This window comes from Danio rerio, chromosome 9 (genome assembly GCF_052040795.2).
Source record: "Danio rerio strain M-AB ecotype USA chromosome 9, GRCz13ab, whole genome shotgun sequence".
NCBI classification, from domain to species: Eukaryota; Metazoa; Chordata; class Actinopteri; order Cypriniformes; family Danionidae; genus Danio; species Danio rerio.
The window spans coordinates 53,684,084-53,702,994 of NC_141029.1; the positions used below are offsets into that span (position 1 = coordinate 53,684,084).

General features: G+C 31.9%; 1 protein-coding gene across 1 annotated transcript in view; it reads right to left on the bottom strand.

Annotated features, from left to right (window-relative positions):
• The window catches only part of tank (TRAF family member-associated NFKB activator), a 42,275-nt gene extending 30,212 nt beyond the window's left edge, over window positions 1–12,063 (bottom strand). The window contains 3 exon segments of the mRNA NM_001076600.1: window positions 5,097–5,208; window positions 6,836–7,070; window positions 11,946–12,063. Coding sequence (NP_001070068.1) covers window positions 5,097–5,208; window positions 6,836–6,934 — 211 coding nt within the window. The 5' untranslated portion in view covers window positions 6,935–7,070; window positions 11,946–12,063.
• Between the last annotated feature and the right edge of the window lie 6,848 nt (window positions 12,064–18,911).

Below are 18,911 nucleotides of genomic sequence, written 5' to 3' on the forward strand. Positions count from 1 at the left end.
ACAGTGCTAACCCTTGAGCTGCCATGCCACCATAAATAAATATATATATATATATATATATATATATATATATATATATATATATATATATATATATATATATATATATATATATATATATATATATATATATACATATACATACACACACATATATATATATATATATATATATATATATATATATATATATATATATATTTTTTTTTTTTTATATTTATATTTATATTTATATATATATATATATATATATATATATATATATATATATATATATATATATATATATATATATATATATATATATACAAATATATAATTTACAATATATTCATATTCAAAACTTAATAAACTTTTTTTCGTTTCAAATTTACTAGCATTTGTGTTTTTGTAGTTTTTGTGTATACTATCAATCAAAATTTTAGACACTCAAATATACAAAACTTATAAACATTTATATTCCAACGTTTTAATCCCAAGGCTTCAGCTTGAAACTGGTTTTGTAGACAAAAATAAATAGTCTAACATGACACAGGCTCAAATGGCACCACATGAAGCTGACCGAGGGTACGTGAAGAGGATCTAAACAAAGGCTGGCACATTTTGAAGAAGTTCGAAAATCACACAGTTCCCATATTCCCACTTAACGATTGTTAAAATGTGGAAATAATCATAATAAAACTGATGCATTCTCATAGCCGCGTTCCAAGTTGATCTACATTTCATTTTGAATTAACATTGAACATTTCAAATCCTAATGCATGGTTAGTTATTATCAAGATAATCCGAACTTACCTAAAAGAGAAAAAGTTTAGTCACATTAACATCTGGCTTTTCTTTAAAAGGTTATGTGCCTTTTTATACAGTGTATTCTGTTTTCAACTGTATATTGCATCACCAATAAAAATTGAGCTCATGTCCATGTGTCGTGCGATAGGTCGACATAATGATTATTGTGCAGGTCTAGTGTATACTTAGTCTTGAAAATGCATATAGAAATTCCTATTCCCATCCATAGTTCATTTTTATAGTGCATTATTTACAGTAGTCTTGAAGATGCATATGAATAAGAAGCACATCCTCAGCCAGATAGGAATGGTGAATTTTTATATTGTATTATTTAGGCTTGAAGATGCATGAGTGACCCTGCGCTACAAAACTTAAATTGCACAGTTATTTTTACAGCCATTTCATGCAGATTCATAACTTTTTGCGTTAATGGCTTATTCATATGATCTCATTTGTGTATTTTAGTATGATTTGCTCATCCCCTAATAATGGTTGAGTTTAGAGATGGATGTTTGGGGTCTTTTTTAAAATTGCACATTTTCAAATTCAATTCAATTAAAGTTTATTTGTATACCGCTTTTCACAATAATTATCATTTCAAAGCAGCTTTACAAATGTAACCCCGCCGGTCCCACGCTATCCAACCTGCTCCGAGCTGGGATCGAACCGGCGACCTTCCGCATGAGAGTCAGTTGCTCTAACAAGGAGGCTAAAGACCATAGCCTCTTGCGTCTGTCACTAGAGTACCTTTAGAGGTCAGAGGAGTGAGGTTTACCTGCACAGCACTTACTAGCTGGCCACCGTTACACGCATAACTGCATTACAGTCAAATTAAGTTATAGTTACAATCAAATATAAGTTATTTTATACAGACATCATTAACCTGCGATTTTATAGCATATAGGTGATGTCTATCTTCATTATGCGTACATGTTTAATAAAGTGTGCATGTTTGTGTATTAAGTGTATCATCAACAACTGAACTTGTATGAATTTGAATGAATTAGACACTAAACAACTAACAAAACATAAATCAATTTTGTTAAAACATTTCCTTGTGAGATTTTATATGTGTGGCAATACACAAATATTGATTGTATGAATAAATTTTATTATTTTTATGCCAAAAAAACATTACAATATTAAGAAAAGATCATGTTCCATTAGGAAAGTTAGTAAATTTCCTACTTTAAATTTCTCAAAACTTAATTTTTGATTGTCAATATTCATTTCTTAGCATTGCATCTTACTAATGTCTTAATTTAAATGACAATTATGACTGGAAATGGGTCACATATGAAGACAAAACACATTTCCAACCTGATGCATGGTTAGTTTTTATATTGTATTAATTAGTCTTGAAGATGCACATGTGACCATGGACTACAAAACCTCTTGTTCGTCTTAAATTGCATAGATATTATGTGGTAAAAAAAAAACATATATATGTATTTAATAACAATAGCCAAAAATACATTGTAGAGACAAAACTATATATTTTTATCTCAAAAATCATTACAATATTAAGTAAAGATCATGTTCCATGAAGAAAGTTCTTACCACAAATCATATCAAAACTTTTGATTAGTAATATGCATAACAAAGAAAACAAAAGACCTTTAAAGTTGTCTATGATCATTTCTTAGCATTGCATACTACTAATAACTTAACTTGAATGCAATTTTCTTAATATTTAGATTTTTGGAAGCATTAAACATTCAGCCCCATGTTGTCCTATCAATAAATCAAACAGTAAAGGAAAGCTTATTTATTCAGCTTTCAGATGATATATAAATCTCCATTTCATAAAAGCGACCTTTATGACTGCAAATGTGACACATATGAAGACAAAACACATTTCCAACCTGATGCATGTTTAGTTTTTACATAGATATATATGTGGCAAAAGCCAAAAATACATTGAAGAGTCAAAATTACATTTTTTTTTTACCTATAATTAATCTATTACAAAATTAAGTAATGATCATGTTCCATTCCATGAAGAAAGTTAGTAAATGTCCTACCATAAATTTATGAAAACTTATATATTACAAAAAAATTAAATCACCTTTAAAGTTGTCAATATTCACTTCTTAGCATTGCATATTACTAATTACTTCCTTTAAATGCAATTTTCTCAATATTAGATTGTCTTTTACCAAATAGTTATATCTCAGCCAGATGGTGTTCTATTAACAAACCATACAGCAATGCAAATCTTATTTATTCAGCTTTCATATGATGTATAAATCTAAATTTAAATCTAAATGTAGAAATCTAAATCTAAAGTGACCTTTATGACTGCAAACATGATACATATGGGTCACATATGAAGATGCAACTTGATGCATGGTTATTTTTTGTATTGTATTATCTAATGTTAAATAATTTAACTTTAGCAATTTAATTTAGACTTAAATTGCATGGATATATTTGTGGCAATAGCCAAAAATACATTGCAGTGTCAAACTTATATATTTTTATGCCAAAAATCATTACAATATTAAGTAAAGATCATGTTCCATGAAGAAAGTTCCTACCACAAAACATATCAAAACTCATATGCATATAATATGCATTACAAAGAAAAATAAAAACGCCTTTAAAGTTGTCAATATTATTAATATTATACTTTTGAAACTATCAAATATTTTTTTATTTTTACCATCAGATTTTGTTCAAACCATCCAATATTTGGCCCTATTAACAAACCATACAGCACTGGAAATCTTTTTTTTTTATTCAGCTTTCATATGATGTTTAAATTTCAATCAATTCAATTTCCTAAAATTGACCTTTATGACTGGAAATGGGCCACATATGAAGACAAAACACATTTCCAACCTGATGCATGCTTAGTTTTTATATTGTATTATTTAGCCTTGAAGATGCACATGTGACCATGGACTACAAAACCTCTGAAATTGTTCATCTCTGAAGTCTTAAATTGCATATAGATTTATATGTGGCAAAAGCCAAAAATACATTGCAGTCAAAATTATATATATTTTTTACCTTATAATTAATCCATTACAAAACTAAGTTATGATCATGTTCCATTCCATGACGAATGTTAGTAAATGTCCTACCATAAATTTATGAAAACTTATATTACAAAAAAAATAAATCACCTTTAAAGTTGTCAATATTCACTTCTTAGCATTGCATATTACTAATTACTTCCTTTAAATGCAATTTTCTCAATATTAGATTTTCTTTTACCAAATAGTTATATCTCAGCCAGATGGTGACCTATTAACAAACCATACAGCAATGCAAATCTGGGTCACATATGAAGATGCAACTTGATGCATGGTTATTTTTTGTATTGTACTATCTAATCTTAAATAATTTAACTTTAGCAATTTAACTTAGTCTTAAATCGCATGGATATATTTGTGGCAATAGCCAAAAATACATTGCAGTGTCAAAATTATATATTTTTATGCCAAAAATCATTACAATATTAAGATCATGTTCCATGAAGAAAGTTCCTACCACAAAACATATTAAAACTCATATGCATATAATATGCATTAAAAATAAAAATAAAAATGCCTTTAAAGTTGTTTCTTAGCATTGCATACTAGTAATAACTTTTGAAACTATCAAATATATATATTTTTTTACCATCAGATTTTTTTTACCAAACCATAAAGCACTGGAAATCTTTTTTTAATCAGCTTTCATATGATGTATAAATTTCAATCAATTAAATTTCCTAAAAGTGACCTTTATGACTGGAAATGGGACAAAACATATTTCCAACCTGATGCATGTTTAGTTTTTATATTGTATTATTTAGTCTTGAAGATGCACATGTGACCCTGGACTACAAAACCTCTGACATTTTTCATTCTTATATTGCATAGATTTATATGTGCAAAAGTCAAAAATACATTGTTGAGTCAAAATTCGATATTTTTTCAACTTATAGCGTAATTAATCTATTACAATATTAAGTAATGACCATGTTCCATAAAGAAAGCTAGTAAATTTCCTACCATAAATATATGAAAACTTATAAATACAAAAAAATTAAATCACCTTTAAAGTTGTAAATATTCATTTCTTAGCATTGCATATTACTAATAACTTTTGAAACTATCAAATATTTTTTTATTTTTACAATCAGATTTTTTTTAAACCATCCAATATTTGGCCCTATTAACAAACCATACTGCACTGGAAACCTTTATTTGTTCAGCTTTCATATGATGAATAAATGTCAAGTTCCTAAAAGTGACCTTTATGTCTGGAAACGTGACACAAGTGGGTCACATATGAAGAGAAAACTCATTTCCAACCTGATGCATGTTTGCGAAGTGAACTGAGCTCAGTCTTAAGATGTACGATGGTCTTGGCCTGATCCTCTATCTGTTTCTCCAGCTTCTGAGTGTGTCGCTGATACTGCTCAGTCTGCAAAAAAAAAAAAAAAAAACAATAGAAGTCAGAATTATTAGCCCTTCTGTATATATTTTTCATCAATGTCTGACTATTGGAAAGAAGATTTTTTTCAACACATTTCTAAACGAAATAGTTTTAATAACTCTTTTCTAATAACTGATTTATTTTACCTTTGCCATGATGACAGTAAATAATATTTGACTAGATATTTTTCAAGATACTAGTATTCAGCTTAAAGTGACATTTAAAGGCTTAACTAGGTTAATTAGTTTGACCTTAGGTTAATTAGACACGTCATATAACCGTGGTTTGTCCTGTAGAGAATCTGAAATAAATATTGCTCAAGGGGGCTAACAATATTGACCTTAAAATGGTGTTAAAAAATAAAAAACTGCTTTTATTCTAGCCAAAACAAAACAAGTAAGACTTTCAAACGAAAGAGAAAATATTATAGGAAATACTGTAAAAAATGTATTGCACTGGATTGCATTAGTGATTCATAAATATTGAATTAGTAAACAAAAAAAAGAGTAATTGTGTGGCTCATTTCTGGAAATCATTGTAAAATGCATGCGGTTTAAAGATGAAATGGGGTTTAAAGAATAAAAATAGCACTGTTTAATGAATAGGCATGACTAATCAATTACAAAATAAAAGTTTGCAATGTATCAATCTATTCATCAAACTCTCTGTCTGTCTGTCTGTCTGTCTGTGTATGTATCCATCCATCCATCCATCCATCCATCCATCCATCTTTATCAGTTTCTATCTATCCATCCATCCATCTATCTATCTATCTATCTATCTATCTATCTATCTATCTATCTGTCCGTCTATCTATCTATCTATCTATCCGTCCGTCTATCTATCTATCAGTCTGTCTATCTATCTATCCGTCCGTCTATCTATCTATCCGTCCGTCTATCTATCTATCCGTCCATCTATCTATCTATCTATCTATCTATCTATCTATCTATCTATCTATCTATCTATCTATCTATCTATCTATCCATCTATCTATCTATCTATCTATCTATCTATCTATCTATCTATCTATCTATCTATCTATCTATCTATCTATCTATCTATCTATCTATCTATCTATCCGTCCATCTATCTTTCTATCTATCTATCTATCTATCTATCTATATATCTATCTATCTATCTATCTATCTATCTATCTATCTATCTATCTATCTATCTATCTATCTATCTATCTATCTATCCATCTATCCGTCCATCTATCTATCTATCTATCCGTCCATCTATCTTTCTATCTGTCTGTCCGTCTATCTATCTATCTATCTATCTATCTATCTATCTATCTATCTATCTATCTATCTATCTATCTATCTATCTATCTATCTATCTATCTATCTATCTATCTATCTATCCATCCATCTTTATCAGTATCTATCTATCTATAAAAAACTGCTTTTATTCTAGCCAAAATAAGACAAGTAAGACTTTCAAACGAAAGAGAAAATATTATAGGAAATACTGTAAAAAATGTATTGCACTGTTAAACATCATTTGGGAAATACTTGTAAAGAAATTCACAGGAGGGCAAATAATTCGGACTTTAACTGTACTGTACATGCGCACAGCAAAACTGTTTATTATAAATCCCAGAACTGACCTTATGCTGAAGTTCCTTTCTGGCCGCCTCTTTCTCAATAGATGCATTACGGTACGCTTCGAAGGCTTTGTTGAGCTGCTCACTGATGGTCCTGTCCATTCCGGGGCCTTCAGTAACATTACGAAAGGGGCGGTCCCGGGCCCTCGTCCCAGGCACACACACACGCACACACTTCCTTACACACCCCTTCTTTAACCCAGAGGAGTGACAGTAACACCGGACCTGTCAGTGACAGCTAAACAAACACACACACACATGCGTCATCAATACACACACGCAATTCCAATGCCAAAAGTAGGGCAGTGTGATCACTGGCAATAGTCCATCACAAGACTTGCAATGTTGAGTCTGAATTATAATGGATCATTTGCATGTGTTTTTGAGGCCTGTGACTGTATTATGACTTTAGAAGCATTCAGGCATGAGAAACTGTACATATATAACGCAACAGCAAAATTTTTGAGGTCATCAATACTGCACGATAATTCTATATATACGGATTATTGTGACGGATCTAAAATGATCAATTCTGTCCAAATAGAGATATTCAGTCATCTGGGGATATTGTATTCATATTGCAATATAAAAAAAATAAAAATCGCAGAATAACAAAACACTGACTCTTTCCAATATGGTGCAGCCCTACTCAAAAGACACTAGAAGCATCAAAAGCCAGTTTAACTTCTCGGATACTGCCCACATCACATGAGTGTGATAAGCCTGACAGCGTGACAAAAGCCACTTGGTGTGTGTCAGTGGAAAATTCTTTATCTTCCTGCACCTGGACTGCATTAGTGATTCATAAATATTGAATTAGTAAACAAAAAAAGGATAATTGTGTGGCTCATTTCTGGAAATCATTGTAAAATGCAAGCGGTTTAAAGATGAAATGGGGTTTAAAGAATAAAAATAGCACTGTTTAATGAATAGGCATGACTAATCAATTACAAAATAAAAGTTTGCAATGTATCAATCTATTCATCAAACTCTCTGTCTGTCTGTCTGTCTGTCTGTCTATCTATCTGTGTATGTATCTATCCATCCATCCATCCATCTTTATCAGTTTCTATCTATCTATCTATCCATCCATCCATCCATCCATCCATCCATCCATCTATCTATCTATCTATCTATCTATCTATCTATCTATCTATCTATCTATCTATCTATCTATCTATCTATCTATCTATCTATCTATCTATCTATCTATCTATCTATATCAGTATCTATCCATCCATCCATCTCATTATCTAGCTATATATCCTCATCATTGTCAATCTATCCATCTCTCTATCTATCCATCCATCCATCTTTATTATTATCTATCCATCCATCCATCTATCTAAAGTAACAAAATATTGCAATGTTAGATTTTTCCACTAATCAATACAAAAAACTGGATTGCTCATGACCTCATAAAAAGCGAAGCCACCGCGCCGCAATATTAGTAAGCCCTATGCTCAGGCATTCTCTGGAATTAATAGGAAATCGTATGATTTCAATGAGGGTGACGCGGTGGCACAGTAGGTAGTGCTGTAGCCTCACAGCAAGAAGCTCGCTGGTTTGAGCCTCGGCTGGGTCAGTTGGCGTTTTTGTGGGGAGTTTGCATGTTCTCCCTGCCTTCGCGTGGGTTTCCTCCAAAGTCCAAAGACATGCGGTACAGGTGAATTGGGTAGGCTAAATTGGCTGTTGTGATTGAGTGTGTATAGATGTATATAGATGTATATAGAGTATGTTTCCCAAAGATGGGTTGCAGCTGGATGGGCATCCACTACGTGAAACATATGCTGGATAAGTTAGCGATTCATTTCGCTGTGGTGACCTCAGATTAATAAAGAGACTAAGCAGCAAAGAAAATGAATGAATAAACGATTTTAATGAGAAAACATTGCCTAATAAGATACTTGCTTGGATTTGAAACATCCATGTGAACTGTTCTGTCTACACAAATATCCTAAATATGAAATAATAATTAAATTGGGATCAGGAAGCTTTTCTGCTATAAAAAAAGAAGCTTAGTATTGAGAAGAGGATCTAGCAGGCTAGTAGATAAACTTCTTCTTGAAAATATTCCACAGGCTATACGTATATATGCTGTTTTATAATTTGTTATACAAAGCCTTCAGGAATCTCCCCCCTTTTAATGACCAGGATAAATAAATGAATAAATAAATGAATAAATAAATAAACAAACCCAACATTTATGTGGGCTAAATTGCTAAATGTGTACATTAGATGACATTAAACAACACATTTTAGGTTTTTCGGACCCTTAAAATTGAACGTAAAAGGAAACCTCACACCACTGGTTGACCGATGAAGCATGTAAAACACATGACAGTTTACCATGCTCTGACATTTAAGTAGAAATCCCAGTTCAACTTTCAGGTTATGTCATTTCTACAGTGACTTTGTTTCCTTAGTAGTCCACAGATGACAAAAATGATGATGTTGTCATTTTAGTAAGGAGAAAATAGCTCATAATGTGTCAGAAAGCAACATCAAAAAGATAGCCACTTGTTAAAAATAGTGTTGTAGATACAGACTTTGTGACATTCAAATCTACAAAACATCATTACAGTAACAAATTGAGGTAAAGTTAGTTTTATATTCACACATTGGGAATTTCACCTTAATAATATTAATATGAGAAATGTATTGTTTGCCAATTCTAATTAGATAAATCATATTAGCAGCCAATGACTATCAAAGTAAGCCCAAAATCAATTAAATAGTGCTAATGTTGTTTTAAAGTCATACTTGTATGCTATTTCAGACCCAATATTCAAAGTAATGTGGTAAACAATATAGGGAGCATGTCCCAAATTATCCCTGTTCAAAATGTGCCAATGTAAAGCCAACTTTACCTCAATCTCTTGTCTATTGTGTTCACTTGGTAGTCAAAAGATGCAGAATGATGATGTTGTCATTTTATAATGGAGGAAAGCGCTCATAATGTGTCAGAAAACAACTTATAAAACATAATTTGAGTAAAAATGGTGATGTACACGCAGACCTTGTGACATTCAAGTCTACAAAACATTATTACCACAACAAATTGAGGTAAAGTTAGTTTTATATTTGCACACCAGGACCTTCTCCCTAATAATATAACTTTAGAAAAGTATTGTTTGCAAAATCTCAACTGAAAAATTAAATTAGAAGCCAAAGAATAACTATCAAAGTAAGCCCACAATCAATTAAATAGTGCTAATGTTGTTTTAAAGTCATACTTGTATGCTATTTCAGACCCAATATTCAAAGTAATGTGGTAAACAATATAGGGAGCATGTCCCAAATTATCCCTGTTAAAAATGTGCCAATGTAAAGCCAACTTTACCTCAATCTCTTGTCTATTGTGTTCACTTGGTAGTCAACAGACGACAAAAATTAAGTTGTTGTCATTTTATAATGGAGGAAAGCGCTCATAATGTGTCAGAAAGCAACTTATAAAACCTAATTTGAGTAAAAATGGTGATGTAGATGCAGACCTTGTGACATTCAAGTCTAAAAAACATCATTACCACAACAAATTGAGGTAAAGTTAGTTTTATATTTGCACACTAGGACCTTCTCCCTAATAATATAACTTTAGAAAAGCTTTTTGTGCAAAATCCGAACAGAAAAATTAAATTAGCAGCCAAAGAATAACTGTTAAAGTAAGCCCACAATCAATTAAATAGTGCTAATGTTGTTTTAAAGTCATTCTAACATGCTATTTCAGACCCAATATTCAAAGTAATGTGGTAAACAGTATACGAAGTGTCTCCCAAATTATCCCTGTTCAAAATGTGCCAATGTAAAGCCAACTTTACCTCAATATCGTCTATTGTGTTCACTTGGTAGTCAACAGATGCAGAATGATGATGTTGTCATTTTAGCATGGAGGAAAGCGCTCATAATGTGTCAGAAAGCAACTTATAAAACATAATTTGAGTAAAAATAGTGATGTACACGCAGACCTTGTGACATTCAGCCAACAAAACATCATTACAACAACAAATTGAGGTAAAGTTAGTTTTATATTCGCACACTAGGACCTTCTCTTTAATAATATAACTTTAGAAAAGTATTGTTTGCAAAATCTCAACTGAAAAATTATATTAGAAGCCAAAGAATAACTATCAAAGTAAGCCCACAATCAATTAAATAGTGCTAATGTTGTTTTAAAGTCATACTTGTATGCTATTTCAGACCCAATATTCAAAGTAATGTGGTAAACAATATAGGGAGCATGTCCCAAATTATCCCTGTTAAAAATGTGCCAATGTAAAGCCAACTTTACCTCAATCTCTTGTCTATTGTGTTCACTTGGTAGTCAACAGACGACAAAAATTAAGTTGTTGTCATTTTATAATGGAGGAAAGCGCTCATAATGTGTCAGAAAGCAACTTATAAAACCTAATTTGAGTAAAAATGGTGATGTAGATGCAGACCTTGTGACATTCAAGTCTACAAAACATCATTACCACAACAAATTGAGGTGAAGTTAGTTTTATATTCCCTTATTCAGACTTTCTTCTTAATAATACACCTTGAGAAAAGTTAGTAGCCTACAACATTGTTTACAGTCAATTAAACAGTGCTAATGTTGTTTTAAAGTCTTACTTACATGCTATTTTTGAACCAATATTCAAAGTAGTGTGCTAAACATTATAGGGAGCGAGTCACAAGTTATCCCTGTTCAAAAATGAACGAATGTGCCATTATAAAACCAACTTTACCTCACTATCTTGTCTATTGTGTTCACTTGGTAGTCATCAGATAACAAAAATGATTTTAGTATGGAGGAAAGAGCTCATAATGTGTCACAAAGCAACTTACAAAACATTATTTGTGTAACAACCCGTTAAAAATAGTGATGTAGATGCAGACCTTGTGACATTTAAGCCCGTAAAACATCATTACTACAACAAACTGAGTCTCAAAAAGTTGACCAAACAGAGGCTGAAGCTTTAAAATGTTAATAACACAACATAAAGTAACCAAAACGAAAATCTGAGGCGTTTTCGACCAAACTAAAAGCAAAAGCGAGCCGTCAAACATCATCACAACTGAACACAGTGAATGAAGTAAGTGCACTCAATAGTGTGCAGCACTGGCGTCTTACCTTCACTCCGAAACAGCCCCAACACACAAACCTAAGCGCAGTTTGGACATCGCTGCACGTATTTTTACACTTGTACCGGGAGGAAATGAACTATTTTGTACAAATGAACATTTTGTGTGTTTTACAATGAGCTGGAACTTCCCTTTGGGGGAATCCCCTTTGACTTCCGTCTTACGCGGCTCAGCCAATCAGCGGCGTGTGTGTGTGTATGTGTGTGCGTGCTTTGGGTCTGTTATAAATATCACTGTGCTTGTGGATCCAGTCTAAGCTGCATCAAACACACAATACAATCTTCACATGCAGTTTTGTTACTGGTTTGGCTACACAAATGCACAATTTTGCAATTGAGCATTTAAATTAATATTTTAATGCATAATTTTTTTTGGTTTTAGGCAAGTATACTTATATAGCACATTTCATACACAGTGGTAATTCAAAGTACTTTACATAAACAAGAATAAAAGCGACAAGTATTAAAAAAAATAAAAACAAAGCATAAAAAATGATTAAAAACAGATTAAAATGTGTAATAAAAAAAAGTAAAAAAATAAAAAAAACAGGTTATAAAAGAAGGAAAAATTAAAGTATTACTTCCATACAGTAATCCACCCTGCTGCTGATAAAAGCATGAACGAGTTTTCTAAGTCCTCACTGGCATATAAAGCATATAATTCATGCAATGTAGGCCTACTTTCTTTTCTTTTTTCTTTGAAATTGAGGTAGAAAATTGAGGCCATGGCGATGCAGTGGCGCAGTAGGTGGTGCTGTCACCTCACAGCAAGAAGGTCGCTGGGTCGCTGGTTCTAGCCTCGGCTCAGTTGGCGTTTCTGTGAGGAGTTTGCATGTTCTCCCTGCCTACGCGTGGGTTTTCTCCGGGTGCTGTGGTTTCCCCCACAGTCCAAAGACATGCGCTACAGGTGAACTGGGTAGGCTTAATTGTCCGTACTGTATGAATGTGTGTGGATGTTTCCCAGAAATGGGTTGTGGCTGGAAGGGCATCCACTGTGTAAAAACTTGCTGGATAAGTTGGCGGTTCATTCCGCTGTGGTGACCCTGAATAAAAAAAGGGACTAAGCAGACAAGAAAATGAATGAATGAATGTTTTACACAGTGGATGCCAACACGGGGAGAACATGTAAACTGTACACAGAAATGCCAACTGACCCAGCCGAGGCTCGACTTAGCAACCTTCTTGCTGTGAGGCGACAGCGCTACCCACTGCGCCACCGTGCCGCCCCTTACAATTATACAATTTTACATAAATTTAAGCAGTTTTGTTTTGTGAATATTTTATGCTAAATATAGGTAATTATTTAAAATATTTGCGTTTATATATTTGCGTTTATATATATATATATATATATATATATATATATATATATATATATATATATATATATATATATATATATATATATATGTATATATATATATATATATATATATATGCATTGTGTATGTATTTCATTTATTGTATATTTGACATTTTATGAATGAGTAATTTTCATTAATAAACTTAAGTAAATGGTGGTTAATTTGATTAAATTATAAAAGCTCATTCCACTAACAATATTAAAATCATCATATATCACTGAAAAAAACTAGTAATTTTCACATGATTCTTTCAAGTATTTATTGCTAAAAATAAATTTGAGTAAATTGTGGTGGATTTGCATAAATTATAAAAGCACATTCCACTAATAATATTAAATCTATCATCTATCACTCAAAACATTTAGCAATTTTCACTTGATTCATTCAAGTGGTTTTTGCTTAAAAAAGTCTATTTTTAAAAACTACTTTAAAATTTTGGGTGCAATAGGGTTACCACTATTTTTTAAGTAAATAGCACATAAGATTTTTACAGTGTATATTGACCCACATTTAAAATACATTTTTTATTTAAAAAAATTCTACCAATCAGATTGCTTTGAGGAAAAAGCACACCCATAGCAAGCCTATAGAGCAATGATTCATGGTTGATCGATTCCATTGCAGCCGTGACACACTAACATATCTGGCCCAGTTCAGGTTCAGCTATGGATTATTAACTTGGCTGAGACTTGGCCCAGAGATGGTCCATGTTTGGCTCTTGTATGGAAGCCAGACTTGGTCCAGTAATGTACTGTAGTTCACTGCGGCATGTGGGCCAAGCAAAAGCTGATTGTGTGGGCCAGAGCTGGACCAGAGATATTTTGCTACATGGGTACTATGTTTTAAACCATAAACCATAATTCACCTACTGTATATATTATAAAATTTACAACATGAATGACACAATTTGTTAATGAATGACACAATATAGTGTCGTATTATCTAAAATAAACTAATAAACTGCGATAAAGGTTTTTAGTTTTTTACTACAATAATCGGATAGTACAATATATAATGTTGTATAACAATTAGTAACCTACAGTGTTGGGTCGTTTGTTTATATTACTATAATTGTTGTGTTACTATAGCAATTATTATAATTACAGATTCATTGAGTACTTTACTATAGCATGGTTCAAAAACACTGCAGTATTTGCTATTACACTGTAAAACACTAAAAGTAAAGGTAACTCAAACCATTTGAGAAAACCGATTGCAACAAACCTATTTAAGTTCAATAACTAATCCTAATGAGTACTGTGAACTTAATCCCAGGAGCGCCCCCTAGGCCACCCCACTATGATTTTGCTGTTGATATAATTAATTTAAATGCTACTACGTAAATTCACAATAATTAAATAAATACATAAAATGCAGCCACTAAAATTAGCTGGCAGCACCTCAGGGATGAACCACTGACACGTTCAACCGCAGCAGATGAGCTGACTTTACCACAATTTCAAGTTCAAGTTACATTCTTTAAAAAAAAAAAAAAAACTATATATATATATATATATATATATATATATATATATATGAGTAAAGTTCTGCTAACATAATTTGTTTAGTAATGTTTAGTATTGTCTTGGATTCACAAGATTGTACGCTTTTTATTAAGAAATACTTAAAATTTGTTTTATTCGATTAAAAACCACAAATCCAAAAATAAATAAATAAATGCATTTTAAAATCAGCATTTCAGAAAATAGTTTATTTAGCACCTCCCTTTTTTGCTCAATAGAAGAAGCTGCGTTAATATTGTGGCTCACATGGATCAATTACATTATTAGGGTCTGTATAGTATAATCAATCAATTTTAGACATGGAATATACTGTACACTGTGCAATAAAAGTATGTAATAAATAACTGACCTGAAAAAACTGTACAAAAGCATGCACATCTCTCTTAATTGGGTGCTCAGCCAAAACCGCAAAAAGTGCAAATTAAATGTAAATCAAAGGCGGCAACACCAAGGCTCCAAAAATACAAATTTATTAAATTAAAAAGGCTGACACAGAGCGTGTGACGTTTCGAGCCACCCGGCTCTTCATCAGACGTTAGGTGCGTTCGACATGAGGTTCAGCTGCAGCCGGTGATCAACGAGATTAGCCGAGCGCAGGCGGGGGAGGAGTTGAAAACGGAGCCGTCAAGACGGACAGCTGGACACTTCGGGACTCAAAGTTGCTGCAGTCATGATGACCGATTACATGGCGTCATCATAATTTTTTTGTTATTTTAGTTTATAACAACAAAACATTTACGAATAAAACAGAATACAGTTTCTACAAACTGTTGTTCCTTTTTAAACAATAAGAGAGAATTATGAATAAAATATATAACAAATGCATGAGAGAAATAAGAGGAAATGAGAGGTTAATATAAACATAAAAACGAACAGGTCTATTAAATACAAAGCAATACGCATAAATTCTAGGAGTTAAACATCAACCTTTAGGCTAATACTTCTTGTTTGAATATGCTAAAAAAGGGTTTACATATATGTACATTTATAGATAGAAAAATTTCCAATGTAAAAAGCAAAACAAGGTGTTTTGATTAGGTCTTAATAAATGACATTATTTTGGATAATGAATGAATTTTCAAAAAAGCATTTTAATCCAAAAAGATTGTGTTGAAAACAACAAAAGGTAAAATAAGTGAGCTATGTGGAAGTTTCCAAGAAAGAGCAGGTAACCTTTAAACTGCTAGACAGGAAATAAAATAGATATTTATATTATAATAATAAAACCATTTTATAATTATTTAATAAAATAGTTCATGGGGATGAATGCAGTAAATAGTCTGTATAAAAAAGTTAAAAATAAACCTGCGCAAACAAGCTAACCTTTATAACCAGATTATTTAACAAAAGATGATTACTGCAGTAAAATATTTGTAGTCTTTTAATAAGCAAGATGTGTACAGGATGGGTGTGAAAAGTGAATTGTTTGTTTTGAAACTTTTGAATCGGAATTTGTCCAATTATAAACCCGAAATACACGTGTTTGTTGTCATGTGGTGAACTCGGCCAATCATGTAATATCGGTGTCGTCATCAAAGCTCCTGCAGTCGCTCTTCAGAAGCTGCATGGTCTGAGTTTGCCGTCTGATCTCGGAGCGCTGTCGCGGTACTTTGATGCCACATGTGACAGTCACGTGGCGTCGGCGCAGCATCAATCCGGACAAGATTTCTAACCAGAATGCACCGCTTTAAGACAGATTTCGATCGATCTGCGCAGCGCTGCATGAAGTCGAACGCACCTAATGTTCATCACAATCAGGTGCTCCTTTTTATACACTTCCGGATCACATGATCTCCTCTCATATATGCCAACATATACATACATGCATATGTATACAATCGTTCATATATACATATACATACACATGAATACATGTATACACATTCACATATAGTCTATAGCTTTGATATTTTATTTTTAATTTAATAAATTTTTATTTTTGGAGCCTTGGTGTTGCCGCCTTTGATTTACATTTAATAAATAACTGACCTGAAATGTGTTTTTAAGAAAATATTGATTTTTATTTGGTTTGCACAAATGCTTGCTCAATTATCGCAATATGTTAGGAGAAATTCATTAAATTAATCAAAACCACATTATTTCATTTACCAGAAACAAAAATGTGTGTGTGTGTGTGTGTGTGTGTGTGTGTGTGTGTGTGTGTGTGTGTGTGTGTGTGTGTGTGCCACCCCAAGATTTTGTGTGGCCTCATCTGGCCACCCCTAAGACCATTTTCTAGGGCCACTGCTTAATCCATTTGAGAAAATGAAGCAATTTGAGCACAGTAAAACCCGATAAACAAAGAGAACTCAAACCAACTGAGCACTGTGAAACCCGCTGTGAGCACTGTGAGTTAAGTTAACTCAACCCATTTGAGGAAACCGATTGATACAAACCATTTGAGTTAACAAACTAATCTATACGAGTACTGTGAACTTACTCCATTTAAGTTGAAGTAATGAGGTATTTATTTAACTCCTTACCTTCAACACTGAGTTCAAAACTCGTTTCTAATGAGTAGAATTAACTTTCAGTCGATTTTGAGTTCACTACACTCATTTCATTTGATAAAGTTGACTGATGGGTTTTACAGTGTAGCATTTGTTCAGGCAAGATGGGCAGTTCATTGAGTTCAAAGTGAAAGTGCTGTTTACTGAGTTAAGGAGGGGATTTTCAACTGACTAGCATTTAACTTCGGCCTACTGAATGATGATGCAATATGCTACCTGTCAGATTTTGCCCCCAGTGTAAATTTTAATGTGTAGTAGTGTGATATATAAAGTTGTAATGTCGCCATAACCTGCCTAATTCTTAACCCCAACCCCACAGCCATTCAAATACAGTGTTGGTAGCATAATCTGACGGGTAGGATAAAATGTCAGCCTATTACAGGGTGTAAAATGTCCATTAAAATAACCTCTAGATGGCGGTGCTGCACATGTATGCATTACTGCGGTCTACTATGGACACCTAAAACTGGAGGGGAAAAAAGCATAAAAAAGAATAATATTTATTATAATTTTTTTTTAGATTTAAATATATATATATATATATATATATATATATATATATATATATATATATATATATATATATATATATATATATATATATATATATAAGAGATAATTATATATAAGAGATAATTTTAAAACAAACATACATATATATATAAATATATATATATATATATATATATATATATTTTTTTTTTTTTTAATTAAAATCAATTAAAACAATAAATACAATATATAATATATAAATATAATAAATAAAACAATAAATATAATATATAATATATAAATATAATAAATAAAACAATAAATATAATATATATATTTAATATAAAAAATAAATAAATTTAATTAGCTACCCTGGCAAAATTTCTCATTTTTTTTTTTTTTGGTTTAATTTAGCGTATTAAAATATCTAATAAATACAATAATTATTAAATAAAAACAAAAACCTGTAAGTATTTTCTGGGCCAGAGAAATTTTACCATGTGGGTATATGTATATCCCACATAGCAAAATATCTCTGGTCCAGCTCTGGCCCACACAATCAGCTTTTGCTTGGCCCACAAGCCGCAGTGATCTACGGTACATGACTGGACCAAGCCAAACATGGACGATTCCTGGGTTAAGTCTCAGCCATGGTAATAATAATCCATAACTGAGCCTGATCCACTGATCCAATCCAATTTTCTACAACTGTAGGGTTTATTATACTACAATACACCACAGTTTACTATAGTAAAAATTAAAGTATACTACAATATTCATTACAGTTTATTGGTTCACTATAATTATTCCGACTCTTAAAGTATGCTGTAGTATTAGCAGAGAGTTGTAAATACTACAATATATGCAGTATAACACTCTTTACTTTAGTATATTTCAAAAACACTATAGTATTTACTATAAATGAGAGTTTTTATTTATTTATTTGGCTTTGCAAATTAAATAAATTGCGATTAGACTTATGCTATTTAAAACAGGCTCACTTTAGGTTTTGCTAGCTGTGATGACCCTGAAATATTGTGAACAAAAAGAGCCAAATATATAGCTTA